The sequence below is a fragment of the Leishmania infantum genome, chromosome 6 (assembly GCF_000002875.2).
Source record: "Leishmania infantum JPCM5 genome chromosome 6".
NCBI classification, from domain to species: Eukaryota; Euglenozoa; class Kinetoplastea; order Trypanosomatida; family Trypanosomatidae; genus Leishmania; species Leishmania infantum.
Window position 1 is genome coordinate 139,039 of NC_009277.2, and position 25,752 is coordinate 164,790.

The following is a 25,752-nucleotide window of genomic DNA, read 5'->3' on the forward strand; positions in this document are numbered from 1 at the left end:
ACGTCCTCCCGTCCATCTCCCACCGACTACCCAGCCTGCCTGCACTCCCTTCTTGTACATGGCATTGCTAGGGCACCGCCACCCCCTTCTACGCGCCAGATGCCACAGTCCTATCCTTCACGCCCTCTGTTCATCGCTTTCCTACTCTATCGCCTCTACTCGTTTCCCTCCGCCACTGCCACGACACACATTGATGACCCTTCTCTCCCCTCTCTTCCTCCCGCTGCAGTTTTAAGCAGAACGAAACGCAGAAAATGGTGTCTCTGAAGCTGCAGGCTCGCCTTGCGTCGAGCATCCTCGGCTGCGGCCGCGCCCGCGTGTGGCTGGACCCCAACGAGGCGGTGGAGATCCAGAACGCGAACTCGCGCAAGAGCGTGCGCAAGCTGATCAAGGATGGCTTCATCATCCGCAAGCCGGTGAAGGTGCACTCGCGCGCGCGGTGGCGTAAAATGAAGGAGGCGAAGGACATGGGGCGCCACAACGGCGTTGGCCGCCGCGAGGGTAGCCGCGAGGCCCGCATGCCGAGCAAGGAGTTGTGGATGCGCCGCCTGCGCATTCTGCGCCGCCTGCTGCGCAAGTACCGCGCGGACAAGAAGATCGACCGCCACGTGTACCGAGACCTGTACGTGCGCGCGAAGGGTAATGTGTTCCGCAACAAGCGCAACCTTGTGGAGCACATCCACAAGATCAAGAATGAGAAGAAGAAGGAGCGCCAGCTGGCGGAGCAGCTTGCGGCGAAGCACCTGCGCGACGAGCAGAACCGCAACAAGGCTCGCAAGCAGGAGCTGAGGAAGCGCGAGAAGGAGCGCGAGCGCGCGAGGCGCGACGACGCTGCTGCCGCTGCGCAGAAGAAGAAGGCGGACGCCGCGAAGAAGTCTGCCGCGCCTGCCGCGAAGTCTGCCGCGCCTGCCGCGAAGTCTGCCGCGCCTGCCGCGAAGGTTGCTGCCCCCGCCACGAAGGGTGCTGCGCCGGTGAAGAAGTCGAAGAAGTAAGGTGGCGGACCTGGCGTGTGTGCGTGTCTGCGCGCTCACGCTCGCTCTCCGCCTCTCTGTGCACACGTGTGTGTGGCTGCCGCTCTCTTTTGTGGCGAGCGCACGCGTGCGCTCAAAGGTGTGGGGAGGGCGAGCGAGATGTGCGTGTTTGCGCGCGTCATGATGATGCCGTCGCCGTTGCACTCCCCGCTCTCGCGTCTCTTCGCCGCTGCTTCGGTGATGCGTCGCGTGCCGGCTCTCTCCTCATCCGTGGTTCTGCGTTGTCTGTGCTTTTTTTTTTGGTTTCGATCTCATTTTGGTCATTTTTCTCGCCGAACAAAACAACACGAAAACGAAAGGGGGGGGGGGGGCAACACCACCACGTCGAACTACACGCTCATAAAGACAAGGATACGGGAACACACCGACCTCTTCGTGACGTGACACCCAGCATAGGGCTCTCTTGTTCCTCCCTTCGCTTCTTCCCTTTTCGTGCGTCTCTCGTCTTTCTCTGCTCTCCCACGAGGATGATGGAGGGGGGGGTCGAGAAGCCTGCGCAACCAAGGAAGCAAGAGGAGGAGCGGGAGGCGGCCAGTGCTGTTGGTGAGGTCTGTAGAAGCGGGGAGGTGGTGCAAAGGTGTCTCGCGATATGGTGAGTGTCTGTGTGGAAGATGTCACAGCGTGCCTGGCTGTGTGCACGTGTGTGTGTGTGCGTAGCTCACTGCTCGCCTGAAGCTGCCTACTGAGTGCCCACTCGCGCATTCGTGTGTCGTGGGCATTCTTGGCGCTGCTGCAGCTGCCGCCTGCTCGAGCAGCAAGGGGGTGTGCTTGCAAACAACTGCACGAGATGCTCTACCGTTCCACTACAACTCGTCTTTCCTCAGCCGGTGTCGACTGTGTGTGAGCACTTCTTTCTCTTCCTTTTGTTTTTCCCTCGGACACAAGTACGGTTATCGGCGGCAGCAGGCGATAAAAGTCGCACGGCGCCGCTGCTGCACCGCACCCGCCGCACACCCATCGAGAAACACCATCAGCGATTCGTATTGTCTTTGTGACGGCATTCCTCTCTTCCCTCGACCGACGGCCTACACGGCCACCTCCACACATACCTCCTTATCACCCTTTCTCTCTCTCTCAGCCACGTGGCCGAGTCACGTTTCGAATCCGCCGTCTTTCTGGTCACGCACGCACGCACACACGCGCCCTCTTCTTCTGATCGTCATTATTGGTTCTCTTCTTCCAACTCAGACGTTCGTCACTCGTTCTCCTTTCTACACCTCTCTTCTTCCTTTTTCTTCTCGCTGGCGACACCCACACGCATATAAATCCGTGGCCAGCATGTCTCACATGACCGCCGATCTCGAGTACTTCAAGTGCGACATGTGCGGGGTGTACATGCATCGAGACATCTTCTGTGATCATCGACGGGACTGCCACGGTCTGGGTAGCACGCAGCTGAAGCGCGGTGAGTGCCAGCGGATTGCCGAAGCGCTCGGGCGGGAGACCCGCGAGCTGCTGCTGAGAAAGGATGGCGGTGGCATGCGTGCGGCCTCTTCGAGCCAAGGTAGTACACACACTCAGACTGGCGCTGCTTGCACGACCACAGTGACTGCTGGGGAACGCAAAGACCTAGAAGCGCATGCTGAGTCGACCAGGTATGTCGAAGGAGCGGCGGCGGCGTCCTCCGGACACGTGCCGCTCTCATCTTCTGCTGCTGTGTCGAGCGTCCGTGCCGGCGGCGCAGTGCCAATCAGTTTGACGCTGTCGACGAAGGCGATGGAGAAGCGGCAGGAGGCGCGAACGCGGCGCGCCGTGTCGGATCGCTATCAAGCCGGTGTTGATGCGAAGATCAGCTCATTGCTGACGGAGGGCAAAAAGGCGGCATTGCTAGACTTCTTGAATTCTTGAGAGAAGAGCGAGCGCCTGCACTTGCTTCCCAGGTCCTGAGAAGGACCACACGTGTGCGTGTGTGTTTGTCGTTGATGTAGAGTACTTTATGCGTTGGTCCTAGCCGTGTGTGTGTGCGTGCGTGTGTGTGTTTTTCGGCGCGAGCAAGGCGTTGACCCCATTCTCTGTATGCCTTCGTCCTCCTCCCTCGCTGTCCTTCTATCGCTGTTCGCTCACCGTCACGTCCTTGCCCTTCCCCTCTGCGCTCCTCTCTGGGCGTCAAGATAGGGCGGGGAGAGGCTCAGGACACTTGGTGGTGCAGGGGTGCAGGTGCTGACGAGCAGAAACACATGCGGAACAAACAAACAAAAAGCAACCGAGGGTGGATATGCACCCGTTCGCCAAGAGGACGCGTCTACCAGCCACGCGACCTTTAACCTCCGGATGATCGCGCGCTCCCCCTCCTTCCGCCTGCGCCGTGCGTTTCCTTTGCGCAGGCCATCTCGAGTCAGCGTCCACGGCGATGATGCCATCCACAGTGGTCTCCAAAGACACCGTTTCTGCTACCCTCACTGTCTTCCCTCTCACTTTTCATTGCCCTACTTGCTGTCGCTGTCGCATGCACCACTGCTGCAATACGCGAATGCATGTGCGCGTGCATGTGTCCCTGTTTGTTGCTCACTGACTTCTTAACTGTGTATGCTTCCCCTCTTTCCAACCTCTACCAAACACACACGCGCTGACACCTCACCTTCACAAGGAGAACATCCACAAACCCGACCCCCCCCCCCCCCCCCACACACACACACAAGGCAATGGTGTCTCTGAAGCTGCAGGCTCGCCTTGCGTCGAGCATCCTCGGCTGCGGCCGCGCCCGCGTGTGGCTGGACCCCAACGAGGCGGTGGAGATCCAGAACGCGAACTCGCGCAAGAGCGTGCGCAAGCTGATCAAGGATGGCTTCATCATCCGCAAGCCGGTGAAGGTGCACTCGCGCGCGCGGTGGCGTAAAATGAAGGAGGCGAAGGACATGGGGCGCCACAACGGCGTTGGCCGCCGCGAGGGTAGCCGCGAGGCCCGCATGCCGAGCAAGGAGTTGTGGATGCGCCGCCTGCGCATTCTGCGCCGCCTGCTGCGCAAGTACCGCGCGGACAAGAAGATCGACCGCCACGTGTACCGAGACCTGTACGTGCGCGCGAAGGGTAATGTGTTCCGCAACAAGCGCAACCTTGTGGAGCACATCCACAAGATCAAGAATGAGAAGAAGAAGGAGCGCCAGCTGGCGGAGCAGCTTGCGGCGAAGCACCTGCGCGACGAGCAGAACCGCAACAAGGCTCGCAAGCAGGAGCTGAGGAAGCGCGAGAAGGAGCGCGAGCGCGCGAGGCGCGACGACGCTGCTGCCGCTGCGCAGAAGAAGAAGGCGGACGCCGCGAAGAAGTCTGCCGCGCCTGCCGCGAAGTCTGCCGCGCCTGCCGCGAAGGTTGCTGCCCCCGCCACGAAGGGTGCTGCGCCGGTGAAGAAGTCGAAGAAGTAAGGTGGCGGACCTGGCGTGTGTGCGTGTCTGCGCGCTCACGCTCGCTCTCCGCCTCTCTGTGCACACGTGTGTGTGGCTGCCGCTCTCTTTTGTGGCGAGCGCACGCGTGCGCTCAAAGGTGTGGGGAGGGCGAGCGAGATGTGCGTGTTTGCGCGCGTCATGATGATGCCGTCGCCGTTGCACTCCCCGCTCTCGCGTCTCTTCGCCGCTGCTTCGGTGATGCGTCGCGTGCCGGCTCTCTCCTCATCCGTGGTTCGCTAATTGTGTGCGCCCCCTTTCCCTCTTTTCTGCCCACCGGGCTTACGATCGCAGTTGCAGTGCTTACAAATGCGCACAGACCGCACGAGAGGTTTTGCGCTCATGGGAAACACTCTGCGCCCGCGCGTGTGTACTTGTGGGCTTGTTTGTGGGCGGACGCGGGATCGGTTTGTGTGTCTCTCTTTATTTCGTCTTTTTCATCCTTTTCGAATGTCATTGTCTTTCAACGAAGGCGCCAAACAGCCCTGCGGCACCCAGCCAGAGACAGTGGTGGGATGGGCAAGGACCGCCGGAGTGGACGACCAGCCAGCATGGGGTGGCTCTCGCCACGGAGCGAGAGGGAGAAGAGACGGCTGGTATGTTCTCCTCTCATGCGGGGGGGGGGGGATGCGAGCATTAGCGGCGGCTGGGCGCTCATTGCGCCACCGTTCCTGTCCTCGCATTTCTCACGACGCAAGCACCGCGAGGGGGAAGGCATGCAAGTGTCAGTTGCGTGTGTGTGTGCAGGAGGAGCAGGTATAACGTCACACACACACACACACACACACACACACACACGCAGCTGACTCACGAGGAAGCACGCATGAGTCCCTCTGTTTCGTTCTGCAGTGCTGCACCGCTCCTTGTATGAACTGGGGCGTAGATGATGCCTCCATCTAACTCTCTGTATCTAAGCAGCGCACTCCTCCCTCTCCCCGTCTTGCGCCCGCCTCTTTCTCTCTTGAACACACCTGAGCACACGCGCATACATACATATGATTGCTGATGCACCCCTTCATGCACAAGTGGCCACCTGCGCTGTACTTTACTACGGCCAGTGCGTATACCCATCTACACATATATACACGCCTCAGTGATCATCATAGAGAGCGGCTCCCTGCCCCCCCCCCCCGTTGTCTAACTGCTGGTGGGCACACCAAGCGCGCGTGCACGACGGGCTCTTTGCTCCTTCTCATCATTCCCCATCTCTCCTACATCTGTGTGCGTGTGCGTGTGCGCATTTCCTTTGTTCTTCGGCTTCTGGACTCTCTACTCTCTACGCGCTTGCGTACACATCACACGTCAGCGTGTGCCTGTGTGCACCAAGGGCACTTCTGCATCATATTTGCTGTTCCCTTCTACATGTTGGGCTGGCTGTTATGCCATTGTGTCTCGCCACCCTGTCATCGTTTCCTGTGTCTGTCTGTCTGTCTGTGCTTGTACTGCTGCTGCTGCTTCTCTTGCCATCTAGAGGGTCCGACACGCACGCCTACACATTGCCAATATCCCATCACCGCATCTTCTGCTCGTGCACACCTACACAGAGGTTGCTGCCGCCTAGCTCGCGGTCTGTTTTTGTGTGCGCCCTGCTTTTCTTCAGCGGTGTGTGTGGGTGCTCTTCTCCGTGCTTTCCTTTTTGTAAACTCGTTGAACATTCTCGGAAGAGAGGGAGAGTGCGTGTGCGTGTGTGCGTGTCTGTGAGAGATTTTTTTTTCTAGGTAGGTTGCGAGCGTGGAAGGGTCGTGGTGGGCTGTCAACGGTGCACGTGTGCCGTGCGGCTACGGTGGTGGTGGTGGTGTGTGTGTGTGCTATTACCACTCCTACTTCTTTTGGCTTCTTTTTTGGCCTGCTTCTCGTCTCTTTTTGTTTTGCTTCGCTCAGCCGCGCGTGGTCGGAGGGCGAGAGGTCTGACGAGGGGAGAGAGTCGGCGCGTGCCTTCTTGCCGTCCTCTCCAGACAGTCCTTCCACCTCTTCCCCCTTGTATCTCGTGTCTCCTTTTTGGAGGACACCCTCCTTGTCCTCCTCTTCTAACGCATACATCAACGCAGCGCTCTGCGTGTCTCTCTCTCCCTGCCGTGCGCTAGGACTTGCTCAGTGCCGCATAGCGAAGAAAATGATCCCTGCGCTCAACATGAACAGCATTCATCGCCACACCACCGTGGCTATCCCTGCAGTTGGTGGCAGTGGCGGGACAGGCTTGAACAGCAGCGGCTCTGGCAGCGGCGGTGCACGGCTGGCGACAGGGCGGCAAATTTCTCCTCGCACCTCGTACCTGACCTCCACGGGAGAGACGTCGAGCTTGCCGGCGGCGCACCTCCAGCGGCGTGCGGCGGATGTGGCCAACGTGCTAGAGATGAACCCGCTACAATGCCACAGCGTCGCCGACCTGCAGCGCAAGCTAATCGAGACAGCGGAGTGGGTGGTGAAGCTGCGCCACTGGTACACACATCAGCTCCAGGAGCGAGATCTGTGGTGCGAGAGCCGCCTGAGAGGCTTGGAGGACTCCTTCCATGCAGCCTTGGCCGCCTCCGCCGCAGCGGGAACGGCACACGCCACGGCTGGTGCGGGTGCGGTCTACACAGCCACAGAGGACAGCTTCACGGAGCACGCGGCCCCTTCCACCATCTCCGCCTCCCGCGCCGTCGCCAGCGGGGCGCCTGCAAGCAGTGCGATAGCGGCGACTGCTTCTGCGTCCGCAGACAAGGAGGCCGGTAGTGGCACACCGCTGCGGCACCGTAGTCGCGCCCACAAGAACTCGGCTTCAGAAGCATCAGAAGCTGGCGCCAACACTGCAAACAGCTCTCATCCAGTCAAGCGAAACCAGTCATCATCAGCAGGCACTGCCGCTGGCGTAGCGGGCGGCGGCAGCAGTGGCGACAGATGCAGCAGCGCCCCACTGCGCGCGGGTCCGCCAAAGCGGTCAGCGCTGTTGCCCATCGCGCAAGGCCGCCTCACAGCCTCTGCCGGTTCCCCTGGTCGGCAGCCGCTGCACCCGGAGGACAACGAGCCTCCGTGCACTAGCGTGGCAACCACCGTGATCGATCGGGGTGAGTCTCGTCCGACCCTTGCGGCGCGCGCCGTTGCAGTCACGACGCCGGTGATTGTGGAAGGCGATTACGACGCATCCGGTGTACCACACCATCCATCAGCGTCCCCGCACCCACGCGGCAGCCGCGCCGGAAGCATCTCTCTCCCATCCTCCGCCGTGCGTACACAGGTCAACGGCATCCCTGCGGCCGGTGCCATTAGGCTGCGCAGGGATGTACACTCGTCCAGGACACCGCTGAGTGGTCGGCCGTCGTCAGCGAATGCACTGTTGTTGGCTGCTGGTGCTGCGACGGAGTCCTCGGGCCGCTTTTCCGCCAGGGCGGGTGGCAGCGGAGGCCGCAGGAGTGATGTCGCGCAGAGCGAGCGCAGGCAATACTACGCTTCCTTATCACGCACGGGGTCTGGCAGCATCAATATCAGCGTGCCGCACTATGCCCAGTACTTGGACGTCAGTACTTCACGGAACCCCATCGCGGCAGAGGTAAACACGGGAAACAGCGCCACTGACGTTGCCGCCCCGGCGTTCCACAAGACGGCTCCTCGCTTCAGCAACTACCTCTATCTCCTAACCAGCGGCGACGACAACCACACCCGCAAACCGAAGCGGCGCAGCCTCAGCAGCAGTGGGGGTCGTCACGCGAGTCGAGTGTACACAACCAGCGGGGCGAAGCAGAATGCCATGGGTCGCGGCGCCTCTAGCCAAAACCGAAAAGGAACCGGGAACGCCGACGCAAGTCGGCACAGCTCGCCCACTTGTTTCATCCGCCAGCAGTCGTGGACGTGAAGGAAGCCCTCGCCTCGCACAACACACCCAAACACACACACACACACACACAGATGTGCGACCGGTACATGCGCGCCTTCACACCCACACATGGGCGCATTCGGAGTATTGGACGACGGCCTGTGTGTGGCCTGTGATGCGTGTGCCCGGTGTGTGCGTGGAGGCGCGGACGACCATCGTCATGTCTGCCGCATCTCGGGTTGTGGCTTTCTCTCTTCTCATTCCTTCTTGTTCTTCTTTTCGCTTGCGCCCTTCACACGATGGCGTATCCTCATCCTCTTTACCAAGAGCAGCAGCAGCAGCAGCAGCACCGAAGCGTCGCACACGGACACGGCGACTGGTGCGCCGTAAAGGGCTGGAAGAGAGAAGGATTGCTTTGGTGAGCTCCATCATCCTTCGGCTGGGCACGTGCGTTTGGGGGCGTGTGTGTTTAACTGCGCTGGTGTTGGTGAAAGCCGGCCCATGGGGACCGTTTCCCTTCCCCTCTTCGTGCCTCTCACATCGCCTTCGCATCTTGCCGCGTCTCAAGCGTACCACACGCGCACATGTCTCAAGCGTGCGCCGGTGCATGTCAGCGACGGCATGAGAGGGAGAGAGCGCAGAAATACACACACACACATAAACATACACATACACATACACACGTTCTCGGAATTTTCTCCATCTTCATCGTCTCCTTTTCGTTCTCTCCTTCGCTCTGTCTCCTACAAATCGTGCTTGCTTCGCCGCAGCCGTAACGGTGTGTAGAGAAGCTGGCGCCTCTCTCTTTTCCCCTCCGTGCTGCCCACGCACTCACACGGCTGCGACACGCACACACGCACAGAACAAGGACCTCTCTTTCCCCCTCCGCAGGGCGCGCTCAATTTTTTGTGCGTGTCCTGCTGATCTCACTCCAACAGCACCGTGCGCGCACCTCACTCGTGGCTCGTGGCCCCGCGTGTGCTATTGAGTGACGTCTAGACGCAACGAACGAAGGGCACGTGTGCTGCTGCCCTTCGCTCCACGCGTCCAGGCGTGCGCCGTCTCCCCTTCGCCTCGCAAAGACAGAAAGAGAGAGCGATCTCTCTTGCGAACGTCGTTGTTGCAGCCGACGGGGCAAACGTGGGCAGAGGCCCCCACCCCCACATATCTATACATACACCCACACAAACCGACGCACGCACTGAAAGACGAGGAAATCATACACATATGCAGAGGCCGACACGGACGTCTTCGTTTCTTGCGTTTTCCTTCGCGTGTTGTGTTGCTGTTAGCTCATTCCTTAGACTGCTAGATCTACAGAGACTCGCGTAGGTAAGTGTGTGTGTGTGTGTGCGTGTTTATCGCTCAATCCACCCGCGTCACGTCTCTCCGCTTCTGCCCTGAACTCGAGTTACGCATCAGCACGTACAGAGGCAGGCACACCACCATCAGGCAAGTCTACTTGACGCTTTAGCGCATCGGTCTGTGTGTTTCCGTTGGTCGGATACGCGCAGAATATTGCCACCTTATCGCTGAGGGCAAGCTGTGTACGGCATCGGGTGCGAACCGAACCGCCAGCCGCATCCGCGACTCTGTCAATATGGACGCCTTCAGCCGCAGCAAGTCCTACAGCCAGGCGGCCTCGACTTCCACCCCACCCCCATCGCGTTCTGGGGCCGCCGCGCCAGGTTCCACCGCCGCCCAACAGCAGCAACATGTCTTCAAAAACATTTTGAAGAGCGTGGAGAGCCACGTGCGGATCATGTCCGCGGTGGAGCGGACGGCGACGTCGTCGAGCTACACGTCTTTGCGTGTTCGCCAGCCAGACAGCGACGGCGCAGGTGACAGCGGCACCGCTTCTTCTTCATCGCAGGGCCCGCAGAGCAGCCAGTCCGCCGGCGGGTGGTCGCAGCCGTTCAACGTCACCCGCGTTCACCGTGGTGGGACGACAGCGCGCTTCTACGAGGAGGTGGTGGCGCCGTGCGTGTCGAACTGCACATCCGGGCAGAGCTACGTCTTTCTAGTGAACGGGCCGCCTGAGAGCGGTCGTAGCCAGACCCTCTACGGCAGCCCTCACCACAGCGAGCTGGGCATCGTCGAGCTGGCGGCATCCGACTTGCTGGAGCGGATGGCGTCCCGCGGCAAGGTCATCATGCGGAACCATCGTGATCGCCCGGACGCCACCGGGAAGGAAAACGAAGCAGCCTGCGGCACACAGTCGTCGACCACCGCCAACAGCGGGCGGGAGGATGTGTCGGAGGTGGCCACGACCGGTGGCATCACCGTGACCTACGCCGCCTTCACCACCCGCGGTGGCAAGATGCTTGAGACGGAAACGGGCGAGCCTGTCCCGCTCGTCGAGTTCCCGCCGCCCCTGGGGCTGGTGCCGCTCCCCCGCATGCGACTGCTCGAAGACGCCAGCAAGTCGGTCCTGCTCCCGGAGCGCAAGCACGTGGATACGTCGTGTGTGATCCAGTTCCATGTATACGCGCCTGTGGACACAACGGGGCGGCGCTCCATGGCGACGCTGACCTTCGTCGATGTCGCTGCGATCCGCGAGCCGTTGTGCAAGGAGGTGTCGCATCTCATCGACACTGTCGAGCGGGTGGCCGGTGTGTCCACCAGCGGAGGTGACCCTAACTTCAAGGAGACAAGGCTGACGACCTTGCTAGAGCCTGTGCTAGTGGGGTACATCACCCTCGTCTCCATTACCACCGTCAGCGGCCGCGCCGACCTCTACGAGTCCACATGCACGGCACTGCGCTTCGCTAGCCACCTCAGTCGCATTCACCAAGTTCTCATGCTCATCCACATGAACGCACCGCGATGGATCTTCGACACGGCGGTGAATCTGGAGCAGCTGCGGATGCGCCGTGATCAGCTCATGGCGGAGCACTACGCCCGTGGCGTGTACGACTGCTATCAGCGCACCTCCCGCTGGCTGCAGGCCAACGTCAGCGATGTCGGCGGCAGTGTCGATGACCTGCTGCAGGAGACGGCGCGTCTTCGCAAGGACATTGCGCGGGCTGTTGAGGACATAGCTAAGGAGCTGCAGGCGGCCATTGAGAGGGAGGATGCGAACTGCCGGGCCGAGGTGGAGGCGGCGCGGACGGCGTACGAGGCCACGTCGCAGCTGTTCGAGGAGGTACGGCGGTTGGATGAGATCATCACCGCCCAGCAGCAGAAAATATCTCAGACGGACATGCAGAGCAGCCAGCGCATTAGTGAGATGCGGCTAGAGATATCCGCCCTAGAGGCCAAGGCTAACAACCGCCAGCAGCAGCTTCAGCAGCTCGAGAAGGAGATGAGGCTCTATTTGCTCAAGAGCGGCGAGGTGGCCGCGACGTTGAGCAAGGCCGCGGAGGACACGCAGTATGCGCAGAGCAGCTACGCCATGTCGCACGAGCTGCTGCAGATTGGACGCAAGCGCAAGCGTCTTGAGGCTGATTTGGAGCTGGCGTCGCACGTGGCACAACGCACGACAGACACAATGCGGGTAGATCGGGAGCGACGCTCGCGCATTTCGCGACTGAGCGCGATGCAGCAGCGCGTCCATTCCCTGCGCGATACCGTGTGCTGCTCCACAAGTAACCCGACGACGGCACCGTCGCAGCACCCACAACAGCCGTCGCAACGCGCGTTCTCCGCGGGGAGTCGCTCCGGTCAGACTCAATAGGCGAGCGTGTGTGTTTGGGGACATCAGCCAATGGCTGTGGGGCGTAGTACGTGTTAGCGATGTAGAGAGCGATGACGTGCGTAACCGTGTGTGTGCGTGCGCATGCCTCCCTTCCTCTCCTTTCGCACTTGTACAACTCTTTCTTATTTTGAAATTTAGATTCTTGTGCGTGCAACGCTTGCGCGCTTGCTTGTCTGTCCTGTTGCGGGTGCCGATGCTTCGCATCCGTTGTCGTCGGCCGGCACAGATACGCGCACCCACGCATGCAATGGCAGCATTGTGTGCGCGTGCGCATGAGTGTGTCTCTGTGTGTGCATGTGGTCTCCGTGCCGTGTTCTCTGTTTTTGTGTTCTCTTCCTTCTCCCCCCTCCGTCTCCGTCTCTTGTACGAGCTACTCAATACTCAAGTTTTGTTTTTCGTCTTTTACGTCTGTTGCGGATGTGATGCCGTTCGCCTCCCTCCTCGTCGCCCTTCTCGACGTCTACGCTGCCCTTACAGGCCATGAAAGCCAGCAAGCAAAGGACACACCGCTGACAGTCAGGGATACGATGTCAAGCTGCAGTTCATGGACATTGAACTCGTGGGGGTGAAGGAGTATGCCTGTGTGCGTGCAATGCCACCCATCGTGAGCTCTCTCTCGCCGTAGCCTCCCTCTCTTCTCCCCCGATGTTGTTGCTCGGTGGATGCCTTGTGTATTGTAATCACGCATGTCTGTGCGTGCTTGTGCCTCGCAGAATGTGCTGTCGTCTCCAGATCTGCTGCTGAAGTAGGGCTGCAGAGCGAGAGAAGAGTGGTATGTGGGGGAGGGGGAGGGAGGGAGGGGGGCGTTGCCGTTGCTGCGCCTTGATGCGTGCGAAAACGGAAAAGCATCATTCTTCGCTGCTTCTCTTGTCTTTTCCTTTCTCCATTCTCTCTTGCCATCACGTCACCTTCGCTGCCTCTCTGTCTCCGTCTCTGTCTCGGTGTGTGTGTGTGTACGTACGGTACCTCGACGCTGAACATCGACACCACTACAGCGCCACACTCGCTTGTTTTTTTTTTCCAGTGCCAGCGCACACGCACCCGCACAGATACACACGTGTGGCTCGCACTCGAGTTGGGGGGTGGTGGTGGTCACAGAAGCCATCGACGATTTCCGTTGCGTGTCTGAGCCGAATCTTCGATTTACCATCCAGCAACCCGTCATCGCACCCTTTGAACACACAAATACAAGACGCAGTCTCCGTGATGTTGCACGAAGGCCAACCCATGTACGACACTGCGCCGCTCAGTGCGTTTGACACGGGGGACGTTGCGGAGAGGGACGTGCTCGCCTCCGTCGACAACACTTACTCTCCCTGCCACAGCAGCTTATCGACTCGCCAACGGCAGCAGCACCAGCAGCGCATGCTGCGTCACAGCATGAGCGGCAGCGGCTCCTGCATCGCGGCGGTGCGCTGCACCAGCTCACTGCCGGTACCGCAGGGCAGCGCTGGCTCTAATCCACTCTCGCCGCCAGCCGCTGCCCAGCCTCAGCTGCCCTTTGCGCCAGTCGGTGCGGCTGGCACGGCAGACTGGGGCGACCATGAGCACTCCATCCCCCAACAGCTGCGGCAGTTGGAGAAAAATCCGCCGCCGGAGGTTCCTCCGCTGACCCCCGCCGCCGAGGACTTTGTGCACGAGATACTGGCAATGAACACGTTGGCGATGGAGCAGTGCTACGCTGCCATTGCCGCGACCAGTGGTGCTACCCTTGTCGGCGCTGCCGTCGCCAACTCCACCCCCAACCTCACCGCTGCCTCGGAGGAGCCCATGAGGATCCTGAGCGAGGCCTACATGCGGGTCGACGAGACCTCTGCGCAGGATTTCCCGGTGCCGTTGCTTGATGAGCTGAAGACCACGACACTCAATAACATGGGCGTTGTGGAGTGCAATCGCGGCCAGCCACGGCAGGCGCTTAGTCACTTTGAGGCTGCTCGGCAGCTGGAGGAGAACAACGGCATGGCCTCGCCCTCCATCGCCCTCAACATGTGCGCAGCGTACAACGCGTTGCGTATGTTTGACAAGGCGACAGCGGCCGCGCTGGAGACGATTGACATGCTGCGCTCGTTGGCGCTGCAGCGACGGCGTAATCGTCGACTGAATGCTACCGCGACTGCCCTTCTCGGCGGCAGCGGTCTTCCGTGGCACGGCAGCGGTGGCGGCGCGATGGACGGCGCCAAGGACGGAGACACGTCAACGACAGACCTGCTGCTCGAGGCCGCTGCGGCTCCGAAGATTGCGGACTCGCAGAACGAGGCGCTATGGGGTGCCGCGTGGAACAACTTGGCAGTTGCGCAGATCAACACTGCTCGCGGCTCCAAGGACACGAGCGAATACACGAATGCGCTGTCCCTCTTCCAAAACGCGATGCGAGCGACGCAGGAGCTGCTCGGAATGCAGCACCCCATGTCGAAGGCAGTCGTCGAGACATTCCGCTCGGTGCGGCGAGCCTTGCGCTATCACGGCGCCTTTAAGCAGCACCGCTCGCTGCTGCGTGCGCCGCTGCCGCCGGTGGACCCGCGGGAGCGAGAGTGGGAGGAGAGGCAGGTGGAGGTGATGCCGGGCCACACCCGCCACGGCACCCTGCAGCAACAGAGGCAGCAGCTGACCATTACGTTTCGCGGCGAGGTTACAGGCGGGCAGAAGGTGGTTGAGCGGCTGGACAGCACCCCATACCCCGGCGCCGCCTCCGAGCCATACCAGAAGCAGCAGCGCATGTGTGGCTCAAACAGCGGTTGTGGCAACACCTCCGCTGCGACTGGTAGCCGCAACCGCAGCCGCTCCGGCAGCAAGAAGCAGCCCAAGCCGCAGAGCGGCATATCGCAGCTGATGCGCAGCATACCACTCAGTAGCACCCTATGCCACGCTAGCGCCGTGTACGGCAATCCGCACCCCCTTCTCTACTCCCCACCACCGTCAGGGCAGTACGCGGAGTCGGCCCCGCTCTCCTTTTCGGGCAGCGTCCGTGCGACGGTCAACCAGTACGACGGCTCTGCCGCCGCCCCTGGACGTGCCATGTCCGCCGCCGACTCGAGCCGCCAAGGCCGCAACAGGGGCCAACACAGCCACACCACTAGAAGCCGTAGCGGTGCAACAGGGCGCACACCGCCCCCGCATCGGCAGCAGCAGCAGCCGGCAGCCACAGCAGCAACGGAGAGGGGTGGGGGCAAGCGGAGCAAGTCCCGGAAAACAGGGAACAATCACTTTCAGACGGCCCCGCACCCGAGCTCCTCGCGTAGCTACCCGCATGGCAACGCGGTAGGTGCAGCTGCAGCGCCTCCTGCACCGCAGCCAACTCGTCCACCAGTGTCCAAGGCGCTGCCACCTATCGATATGGGCGCTGCTGCTGGTGGTGCTGCCGCTACTCCCGCCGCCTTAGCAGAGTATAATGAAGGCCATGCAGGGGCTGCTGGTGCCGTGCCTCTCGGGTATGCCACTGGCACATTCGGCGACAGGTCCAGCAGGCCCACCGTCACATCTATCTTCACGCAACATCAGCCGCAGCGGCCGTCGAAAAGGATTCCGTCAGCGCCGCATGGGTCTATGTCTGTCTCTCCTTCAGCGGGTGTTGTCCACAGTGGTGCTGCGGCCACTTCACATGTGCAGCAGTCGAAAATGCTTCTGCTGGCTGCGCCGGCGAGCGGCGTGGCCACGACGACGACCTACTACCCGCTCGAGGTTCCGTCAGAGGCAGTAGCAAAGTCTGCGGAGCACCGAGGGCCGATGCTCACGCCGGCGACGGTGCAGTCCGCTTGGCACGACGCCGGAGACCCGAGCGCGGGCACCCACGAGCTGTTCCGGGGCATGTGGGTCACCGCCGACCCACACTACGTACACCGCGGCCCGCGTGTATTCGGCCGACCGGCGTACTACACGATTGCCACTACGCTGGGTGTGACTGAGGATGGCGTGGGCGGTGGCGCTAGTGTCGCCGGCACCGGCACCGGCGCTGCGGCTTCAACAACACAGACGGACTCAGCACCTCGCCCAGTGCTGCCTACGCTGACGTACAGCAGCAGCGGCAGCGAGGAGGACAACGATGCTGAGGGTGAGGAAGGCCATGGGTGCGAAGGCGGCGCGATGGATGTGCGCCACCACACCTCCGTATCCACCGATGCGCCATCGTCGTCTGCTTCGCCAAAGAAGAACACCCTGGCGGAGACATCGCGGATGACGAGTAGCTGAGTTTGTGTGTGTGCATGTCTCTGCGTTACCGCGCATCGGACACAGTGTGGCTGGACGAACGCCCTCACCCTTTTTCGGACTTGCTTGCTGCGCTTTTCAGGTTCCACTGCTGTGGCGGGTGGTGCTAACCGTCGAGGGACACCAAGCCGTCTTACCGTGGCGGCTGTCCGGCGTGTGCGCACTCGACGTGTCGTCTCTGCCTTTTGCGCTGCACGCATTAGCGGCATCGCCATCATCGCGCGTGCCCGTCTGCGTCTGTCCTTCCCTCCTCCCCTCTCCTCCCCTTCCCCTTTCTCTGTGTGTGGGTGTGTGGGGGCCGCACGATGGCCGGCCGGGCCGCCTGCTTTTCTTCCTTAGTGTGGCGCCTTCTGTGTTCGACGGGCCTTGGACACGTCCGCCTTCGTGCGGCCCCTCCGCCCTCCCCCCGTATCATCGCTGTTCTGCCTGTCTGTGTGTATACCAGAACATTGCCGCTAGTGTCTGTGCCTGTATCTCTCTCTGTGTTGGATGTACAGTAGTCGTTTATTCGGCTTGTCTTGTCTTCGAATCGTTCAAGTGGAAGAGCAAGGTGCGGAGGGGGGGGCATGTGGGGTGGGTGTGGGGGCTGTCCATGCGTGCGCGTGCGCGTGTGTCTGCATCGCCTTGCGCCTACTCCGTCCTCCCTTCTCCGCTCATCTCTTTATCTTCTGCTTGCGTGGTCCTCTTCGCATCTCATGTATCAGCTCCGCTTGCCACCTCCACCCGCAACGACGTGTGTGCGCGACGTGTGCCGATGGAGGAGGATGGTCTCATGTACATCTTTCGTGTGCGCCGACTTGAGAGGGACCACCGGTCAGTGCCCCTCTCGTTCGCTCTATCTCTGGCTGACTGCCTCTCTCGCGTCGCCTTAGACTACCCACACCGACGTACGCATAGACACAACGTTTTTCTCTGCGTATGTGTGTGTGTGTGCCGGAGCCGCGCTCAACCTGTCAATCAAGAACAACAGCAGCGGCAAAGATATGCGCATAAGAGTGCGACAGCGGCAGGGGTCGACGAAGCTGGTTTTTGGTGGTGGTTCGCGCCGGTGGTGGGAGGGTGGATGGCTGTGAACTGTGGCGTAGTGGCGCCTCTGTCCGCCCTACCTTCGGCAACACGGCCTCCTCCTGCTCTTCGCCAACGGAGTCTTGAAGCTCCCAGGGCGTCGTCGTCTTTCTCTTGGTGTGTGCGCGAACGCATGCTGTGGTGAGGGTGTCCTGCGCGGGCGCGAGTGCGCAGCTGCGGATCGCCCCCGCGGACGTCCCTCTCATCTCTTCTCTTCCCCTGCTCTCCCACACACCTTAAAGCGTATTCCGCACGTGCATGGGAGGGTATGCGTGACTGTCGCAGACGCCCTGTCTTCCTTCACGACCCCCTCCCTCTCTGCCCCTCCTCTCATTCTTCTGCCAACTCGCAACGGTCACGGCCCCTTCCCTCTGCATAGAGCCCCTCTGCACGCGTCGTGTCGGGCTCTACGCTGACTGGACCTGCTGCAACGCACTTCTTTCTTGGCAACAAACAACAACAGAACGTACTCTAGTGTGTGTGTGTGTGTGCTCACACAGCGCCGCGCATCGCGCGTGAGAATGCGTGCTGGTGTGTGGCCGCTTCCCTGCCTCTGTTACCGTTCTTTGCTTGTGCGTCTGTGCGTCCTGCGGGCAGTGGAGGCAAACACTACAGCGGCAGACGCACATCGTGTCACTTCGGGGGGAGGGGGCCCTGGGTCTCACCCACTGCGCGAGAACGAAAAGCAGAGCACACACACGCACGACCTGCACCTATGTGCTCTGTCTTGGGCTGCCTTTCTTCGTTCGCATTCTCCCGTCCCTGCGCATCCGCAACGCCAATCAGTCGCACACACACACACTGAAGAGTACGCTGGCTGTCTATAAAAACGTATAGGGTGCGGCTCGCGATTAAGCGGCAGCTCTCCGCCATGCTCGCTCATCGCCGCTACTCTAGCGTATCATCCTCGTCGTCCGGCGTCTTCAGTGAGCCGAGTGATGGCGGTACCAGCAGCGGCAATGATAGCAACTCTTACTACTCCGAAGGATCCGGCTCCTACCGCTCCGTGTCCTCCGTGCTGACCTCCTCTCGGTCCGGGGCGACGACCACCGCAGCCACGGCAGCCAGCTCCACCTCAGCCGTCGACTCGTCGTCCACGAATACATTCTCAGATGTGCTGACAACATCGTCGGCGCGCTCGCACTCCTCAGCACCCCCCAGGCGCGCAGTGGCCCGCTCCGCTGCCTCCAGATCCGAGGTCGTTGGGCACAAAACTACCAAAGGTGCCAGTGGCGTCGTCGCCAACCACAATAACAAGGGGGTAGGGGACACGCTGGCGCAGCGGACAGTCTTCACTTTCACGGAGACCACCACCGCCAGCAGTGCCACGGTGGACGACACCGACGCGCTCGTGAGTGCGCCGCAGTCGCCGATGCCGCAAGCGGCACTCGCACCCGTCTCCAACCGCACCGCGGACGTCGCCAGGGAGAAGCGTTACCACATCTCTGAGGAAGAGCTGGTGCGCCACCCATGGGCGCCGGTGGACTGCGACACGACCGTGGACGCGCGCAAGGGGGGCGGCGATCGCGGTGGGTTGGCACTCAGTGTGCTGGACACGATTCACACGGTCTCGATGGCGGTGCCGCCGCCGCCAGAGGAGGCGCAGCGACGCCGCGAAGAGGGCGGCCTGACTTATCCGAGCCGTCTGACGCTCCGCTTTGTGCGCAGCTCGTCACCACTGCGCCACTGCGCCAGCGCTGTGGCGCAGGACAAGGACGGCACGGGAAACGGCGGCGGGGGAGCGACGTTGGGAACCGACGGCGCCACCGCCACACGTGCGCGCAAGACCTTCATCTGCTGCTGCTTCCATGGTTGCAGTGGGAAGGCGCCGTGCAAAATGAAAAGTTACACGGCGATGCGGCGGAAGCGTCACCATCCCCTGCGCAGCCATCACGTGCCGCTGGTGAACTTCTGCACGACGCGTGAGCATGGCATTCCGATGGAGGGCGTCCAAAACGTGTTGCCGAGCGTCGAGGAAGCTGCCGGCTACCAAAACCTCAAAGTCGACATGATGGGCACAGAGGAGCTCCCGAAGCAGCTGCAGAAGGCAATACAGCCATGGGGCCGACCTGCCAGCGGCTTGCGCCTTGAAAAGTCGTACGCCTTTGGCCACGGAGCTGGCGGAGGGCAGGACGGGGCCGGGCAGTCTGCCTTTATGCGTGACGGTGACCCGCAGGGCTTCTGGATCGCGCAGCTGCACAGGCACGCAAGCGTGCGCCTCGAGCCCATCGGGATCGAGTGAGGCGTTCATCAGCACATGAGGGGTGGCGAGAGCGCGCGAGAAGGTGAGGTGGGGAGAACTGGGCTGGAGGGTGTGTATTAGTGCGTACGGTTTGTGTGTGTTGGCGGGAGGGGTGCCGCACAGGCATGAACGGAGACGCTCACGGCACCATGCTCATCCTTGTCTCCTCTCTTGCGCAGCTTCTGCAGCCCACGCAGGCGTGTGTGTGTGTGTCTTCTCCTCGATCTAGAGTTCTTTTTTTTTGTGTACATGAAGCGCACAGCTGTGCACGTCACGACGTTGCCTGTTCATGCGCTTGCATACGGGCGTGTTTGTGGATGTTTGCTAACTACCCCATTCACCTCACCCCACCCTCTCTCTCCGTGTGTTGTACACCTGCGTCTATACCACCGCACCTCTCTGTTACTGTTGTCTTGCTCTGCAATCTCTTTTTCTCTCTGTGTCTCTTTCTGTATTTCTGATGCCCCCCTCCCCCATCTTTCTTCTCCAATGCTTGACACTGTGACCACGCCTCAGCGCCTTTGTCGGTCTCTCTATTCCCTCTCCCCTACACACACTCGCTCTCCACGTGCCTCCAGCCCCTCCGCCGTCCGACACGCGCCGCTCTCTCCCCGATCTCACGTGTTGGAGTCGTTTTATTCGGCCAAAGCCACCGTTCCCGTCGCGCTCGTACGCCTGATCGTACACCGACTCTCTCCGTTCTGCGTCTTCTCGTGCGTGCGTGATGGAGCGAAGCTGGTATGCAGAGCTTTAGGCGAGAGGCTGGTGCAGTTGTGCTCGTGCTCCGGGTGAGGTACTGTTGGCGGAGCGAGCGAGCACGAGAAGACAAGAAAGAAGTGTGCATGTGTGCATTGTGTGTGCGTGAGTCGGTGAAGGATGGCGAGCGCATACACACGCACCGAGGGGGGTGGGGAGGGCCATCACTGCCTTGTACATCTGCATCTCTCTTCCGCTAGAGCAAAGTAATGCACAAGACGGAAGCTCCCCAGCTGAACACGCTTGCACGCCGCTGCGTGAAACAGAGTAGTGACAGCCTCCGCATGAGGATACGCTTGGCCTTCTTGTTCCTCTTCCGCGAGCCTCCACCCCTCTCGGCGTGTCGGCCGGCCCGTCTCCGGTGCGTTCGCACATCGGCAGTTGCCGCAGCTCTTCCACACATACGAAGACGGTGGAGGGTAGGAGCGGAGGCCACGCGAGGTGGGAGGAAGAGAGGTCAGAGAGATGGTGAGGGCACACTGCCAAACGCGCGCGCAGGTCTACCAGGAACCTGTACGACCCGCGTCATCGTCGTCTTCTCCTTGACACAACCACAACCGCGACACGTGCAGGCGGGGTGGTGATGGTGGCTGTTCAATGGATGAGACTCATTGCGCCCCTTGTGTTCGAATCTTTTTTTCTGCTGCACACGGACAGACAGCGACAGACTGGGGCACACATATCTATCTCTTCTTCCGCTCTCCGCTCCCCCTCTCGCCATTTCACACGCCCCCCAAACGCACACGCACACAGCTGCCTTGCACATTTCGTGTTTTCCTTCTTCCCTCGCCCTGTGTGTGCACGCCTCTTTCGCCTTGTCTCTCCATCTTCTTCGCTGGCACCACCACCATCTGCTGCAGCGTGTGCGTGCGTGTGTGTGCACATCTCTTCCTCTCTCCCTCGTGTGTGTGCGTGTGTGAGGGTCGAGAACCCCAACTCGGTTGTCTTGCCGTTCACACGCGTAGCGCGTGCGACACGCGTGTGTCGGCGTGACGCTTGGCAGCGCTCTCCTTGTCTTTTTGGCATCATTCGTTGCGCCTACCTACTCTCTCACTGACACACGCACACACACACGTATATGTATACGTATATACATACATGTCTTGCGCAGCAATCGGTGCAGTTCTCCCCCCTCCTCCTCTTCTTCCTCTTCCTCTCTCTGCCGTTGTGCGTGCGTGTGTAGGTATTTCTTAGCCACTTCCTCTCCTCCTCTCCTCACCTTCCTGTAGGCTGCTGCTACTTCACATCGTCGCAGCCATAGCAATCATCGCCGCTGTGTGCCATTGTTAGTACTACTGCTGCTGTTTTAGGGCGTCACTGTGTGCCTGCTCGTGTATGGGAGAGGGGCAAGGCTCAAGAGGCAGATCTGTCACCGCCTTTCAGGATAGCGAAGGGTGTGCCACACCACCACCAACCTGCCGCTTCTCTCCTCGCCTCTCGCCGTCTCTCTCTGCGTGTGTGTGTGGGTGTGTGTGTTTGCCCTTTTCCTTGTGTGTTGGTTACGCGGCATTTCGCACGGAGCACCACTGGCACGCTACCGTCACCGCCGTTCCCCCTCCCCTCCCGCATCGAAAGCCGCCGGCTGAGCGAGACGCGCAAATGCGCCGAATGCAGGTGGCGCTGTGCACCAGCGGTGACCCGTATCACGTGCCGTCGCTTGCACGTGTCGCACTCTTCCCGCTGCATCTGGACCCGCCAACGAAGCAACATCGCGAGCTGTTCCGGCTGCTGCTCGGCGCGCCAGATCTCGCCGCCGGGCCGTCGATGCCCTCCTCTACGGCATCAAAGCTCGCGTCACCGTTGCCGAGCATCTCCACCGCTGCCACGTCGGCGGCGGCGGCCGCGTCGTCGTCCTCTTGCCTCCCTCGGCGGTCGCCCTCTGTTTCTCCCGGGCTCTTATCCGCCACCGCGGTTCCTTCTCATGCGAAGGCGATCCAGTCCGGCGTCACTGCGCGGGGGCTGAACGTGTTCGACCGCTCCACTGAGGGGACCATGAGTACGTCATTGCCACCGTCACCGGTGGCACAGACCAAGTCTAGCGGCGAATGGCAGCAGGGCGTTCATTTCGCGAGTGCGACAGCACCAACGCCGTCGACCGACACCGCGTCGTCCTCCGGCATCTCCAGCGTCAACGACTCTGACCCCATCTCCTGCGGCACCTCGTCGCCGTACTGGTACATGGAGGCGTTCGCAACGAGCCTGCGCGAGGACAGTCAGCTGGCGCCCTTTGACTATATCATCCTTATCCCCAACACCCGATACCCTGTCAGCCTGCGTCAATCGACGCACCTCGCGGCGCTGGCGGTACTTGCGGCGCGCGGCTTGGCTCGCGTGCACGTCGACTTCACCGCGCTGGAGCACCCAGACGAGTCGATGCCCATCGTATACGAGCTCATCTGCCGCTACCCCAACAGCGTGCTGGTCCACTGGCTGCATGACGCTTACGAGGTGCTCAACTGGAGCCACTTCGCCGACTTCAAGTCGACGGTGCCGATGCTGCTGCTGCAGACGCAGAGCTACCCACCGAAGGCGCTGGAGCGACAGCGGCCGATGGGCGGCGTGTCGCGGCTCACGTCACGACAGTATCACTCGCCGATTGGCCAGTACGTGCGCAGCCCGGAGGAGGCGGACTACTATCGGCGCGCAGAGCGCTTTATGAAAGCGGCATCCAAGTACCGCCGACGCAACGCGACGCCCATGACGACGGCGACAGCAGACGGCGGCGATCCGGAGAGGCGCTACGAGAGTGCCTCGCTGGTGGATCGGGAGTCGGACTACTTCGACGACGTCCCCAACGTGCCGTCGCCGCGGCGTAAGCTCGACGAAGACGTGCCGGAAAGCGGCACCGAGGCGACCAAGAGGTCGCTACAGCCGGAGTACGCGAAGGTGCTGGCCCGCTCGCCGCTGCTGCGCGGCGTCGACACCACGACGCGGACGGCCTCCACGGCCTCCACCTCGGTCTCCATCTCCGCCGCTGGAGGTCGCGCGACAGGCCTGAAAACGGGACTCCCGTGGCGGGAGTCCTCGTCGGTGCACGGGGAACCGGGGCTGAGCTACGTGAACTGCGCCAAAGGTCGCTGGTGGAACACGCCTGGCGGCCGCGGCGATGACGAGGTCGAGGTGAGCCGCTCGTACTGGAGCTCCACTAGCAGCAGCTGGCTCGGCGGCGGCACTGCATCATCTGCGGCTCTGCCCGAGTGGATGGAGGAGGAAGGGGTGACGACGGCGGACCACGCGCGGGGAAGGCACCAGCGCCGCCGCGTCAGAGACGCCTCTACCGTCGCTGCCGAAGCCCACGAAGCCGGTGACGTCTTCGAGACGGGCGACTGCTCCGGTGAGAGTGATCAGAGGTCGCAGAAAATGGACACGGTGGTGTCTGACGACGGCTTTGCGCTCATGGAGGACACTCCGGCGGACGAGGGAGCCGGCGCCGGGGTCTCTCGAGCAGGCTCAAAAACGAACACTGAGAGGAGGCAGCTCTCTCTGGCCAAGTCGGTGGCTGGTGCGGCGTCTACAACCACGAGAGCAGGCACGGCGCCCGCCGTGCCCACCTCGCCGGAGGGTCGCGAGGCCGCAGATGAAGAAACCCGCAAGCGCTTTCTGACCCGCGAGATCGAGGAGGTGCGTGCGGAGCTGAAGCGCATGCTAAGGCCGGGCAGCGCCGCCGCCGCCACCGCTGTTTCCATGACTACCTCGGGTGGCGTCACCACGGGCGCTGCCGCTGCTGCTGCAGGCGGGAACTCCTCTGACGGGGTAGGAGCGGCGAGGTCGAGCTCAGCATCGGGCGGCCGGGTATCGAAGACGCGCGCTAACATCACGGCTCGTCTCGCCGCTCACTGCGCTGCCAGCCCTTTCGGCGCTGAGGATGCTCGCCACGAAGAGCACTACCCGGCGCGACGTCGCAACCGCACCGTGCGCCAGCTGATCGACGAGCTCTACCCGCCGCGCGCGTATGCCTCCGTGAGCGCTGCGACTAGCGCGAGCGCCGCGTCCGCGGCCACAGAAGCCGGCGTGGTGGGCGCCACATTCGCCACGGACTCATCGCACTTCTTTTCGTCGTCGCATCCGATGCTGAAGCCCAGGGCAGAGCCGCAGTCCTCTGCGGCTGCGATGCCGTTCAACCAACACGACGGCAGCAGCCACAACTACGAGAGCGGCGACCGAAATAGCAGCAGCGGCAGCGCGTTCATGGACCTCAGCGCGTGGTTGGACGCACCAATGGTGGAGGTTCACCCCATCACGCGGAGCACCGGCGCGGATGTGCGGCAGGCGCTTTGGGAGCAGGAGATCCACCCCTCTTTCATCTTAACGGATTGCGTGCAGCGGTACGTTGAGGGGCATGGCCTCTACCGCGACCCCCGTAAGGCAACAGCCGCCTCTCTCTACGGCAGCGTCGGCGTCAGCAGCGACTACGGCAACGGCGCCCGCAGCGGCAGCGGTGGCGGTGGCGGCGCCTCCGGACTGGGCGGCAGCGCCGGGGCGGTGGGACAGATGGGTGGCTCCGATGCCGGGTTCCGCGACTCGGCGGCGGCCGGCGTCTGCGGTGCTAGCAGTGGCGTCGGCGGCGGCATGGGCAACAGCGCCGGCGGCAGTATTGGCATCCGCCGCGTCGTTGCCCCACGCGACACGGCCACGCTCTCCTTTCCTGGGCTCATCCCTCGTCTGGAACTCCACTACGATCGCAACAACCTCCTTGCACGAGAGCAGTACGAGAAGCTGCGCATTTTCCAGTGTCAGGACGGCGAGGAGCCGGACCTGATTGTGCCTATCGGCGGCGATGGGTACATGATGCACTGCATCCGCAAGAACTGGCGACGCTTCATCCCCTTCTACGGCGTCAACGCCGGCCACGTCGGCTACTTGCTGAACGACCGCTCTACCTTGGAGGAGCTCTTCTCCTCGCCGCTGAAGCTGCACTTCACGACAATGCTATACTGCCAGGCGGAGAAGGAGAGCGACACGGGCGAGCGGATGTTGCTGTCGGAGCTGGCGTTCAACGATGCCTGGGTGGAGCGGTCGAGCGGGCAGACGGCGCTGATCCGCATTCTCGTCAACGGGCAGGAGCGCATTCGACGGCTGCGTGGTGATGGCGTGCTTGTCTCCACGGCCGCCGGCAGCACAGCCTACAGCCAGGCTCTGGGCGCGTCCCCTGTGCCGGTGGGCGCACCGCTCATCCAAATCGTCGGAAGCAACGTTGTATCGCCCGCGCAGTGGCGACCGGCGCATCTCGATCAGGAAGACCAGGTGGAGTTCGAGGTCATCGACAGCACAAAGCGGCCATGCCGCTGCTACGTCGACTCCGTTGATGTTGGTAACGTAACGCGCTTGCTCATCCGGTCCAGCCGAGTCGCCGGCGTGACCCTCGCCTTCTCGAAGAGCTGCGATTTGCAGCACAAGTTGTACCAGATGCAGTTCCCCAAGACGCTGTGAAGGTGGCAAGGTAGTCGGGGTCTGAGGGGGTGAGGGTGGGGGAGAGAGATGGGTCTTGGCTGATTCTGCCCATGCATGTCTGTCTCTGCTTCTGCCGTGTGTATGTGTGCGTGCGCGTTGACAAGAAGTCCGCCACTACCACAGCAGCGGCAGCAGCA

The 25,752-nt window shown here is 61.8% G+C and overlaps 8 protein-coding genes across 8 annotated transcripts; all 8 read left to right on the top strand.

The window, feature by feature from the left end:
- Positions 1 to 254: 254 nt before the first annotated feature.
- LINJ_06_0410 (putative 60S ribosomal protein L19) lies at positions 255 to 992 on the top strand (the record flags this gene model as incomplete). Its single annotated transcript, XM_001463085.1, has 1 exon — positions 255 to 992. One exon carries the CDS (start codon positions 255 to 257, stop codon positions 990 to 992), a length of 738 nt encoding a protein of 245 aa, XP_001463122.1.
- A 1,317-nt stretch (positions 993 to 2,309) lies between these two features.
- On the top strand, positions 2,310 to 2,879 carry LINJ_06_0420 (conserved hypothetical protein; the record flags this gene model as incomplete). Its single annotated transcript, XM_001463086.1, has 1 exon — positions 2,310 to 2,879. One exon carries the CDS (start codon positions 2,310 to 2,312, stop codon positions 2,877 to 2,879), a length of 570 nt encoding a protein of 189 aa, XP_001463123.1.
- A 794-nt stretch (positions 2,880 to 3,673) lies between these two features.
- Positions 3,674 to 4,390, top strand: LINJ_06_0430 (putative 60S ribosomal protein L19; the record flags this gene model as incomplete). The annotated part of the gene is made up of 1 exon (XM_001463087.1): positions 3,674 to 4,390. The coding sequence occupies one exon, from the start codon at positions 3,674 to 3,676 to the stop codon at positions 4,388 to 4,390; it is 717 nt and encodes a 238-aa protein (XP_001463124.1).
- Positions 4,391 to 6,521: 2,131 nt separating this feature from the next.
- Positions 6,522 to 8,240, top strand: LINJ_06_0440 (conserved hypothetical protein; the record flags this gene model as incomplete). Its single annotated transcript, XM_001463088.1, has 1 exon — positions 6,522 to 8,240. The coding sequence occupies one exon, from the start codon at positions 6,522 to 6,524 to the stop codon at positions 8,238 to 8,240; it is 1,719 nt and encodes a 572-aa protein (XP_001463125.1).
- Positions 8,241 to 9,801: 1,561 nt separating this feature from the next.
- Positions 9,802 to 11,877, top strand: LINJ_06_0450 (conserved hypothetical protein; the record flags this gene model as incomplete). The annotated part of the gene is made up of 1 exon (XM_001463089.1): positions 9,802 to 11,877. The coding sequence occupies one exon, from the start codon at positions 9,802 to 9,804 to the stop codon at positions 11,875 to 11,877; it is 2,076 nt and encodes a 691-aa protein (XP_001463126.1).
- A 1,227-nt stretch (positions 11,878 to 13,104) lies between these two features.
- Positions 13,105 to 16,083, top strand: LINJ_06_0460 (conserved hypothetical protein; the record flags this gene model as incomplete). The annotated part of the gene is made up of 1 exon (XM_001463090.1): positions 13,105 to 16,083. One exon carries the CDS (start codon positions 13,105 to 13,107, stop codon positions 16,081 to 16,083), a length of 2,979 nt encoding a protein of 992 aa, XP_001463127.1.
- Positions 16,084 to 18,037: 1,954 nt separating this feature from the next.
- LINJ_06_0470 (hypothetical protein, unknown function) lies at positions 18,038 to 19,408 on the top strand (the record flags this gene model as incomplete). The annotated part of the gene is made up of 1 exon (XM_001463091.1): positions 18,038 to 19,408. One exon carries the CDS (start codon positions 18,038 to 18,040, stop codon positions 19,406 to 19,408), a length of 1,371 nt encoding a protein of 456 aa, XP_001463128.1.
- Positions 19,409 to 21,763: 2,355 nt separating this feature from the next.
- Positions 21,764 to 25,594, top strand: LINJ_06_0480 (ATP-NAD kinase-like protein; the record flags this gene model as incomplete). Its single annotated transcript, XM_001463092.1, has 1 exon — positions 21,764 to 25,594. One exon carries the CDS (start codon positions 21,764 to 21,766, stop codon positions 25,592 to 25,594), a length of 3,831 nt encoding a protein of 1,276 aa, XP_001463129.1.
- Between the last annotated feature and the right edge of the window lie 158 nt (positions 25,595 to 25,752).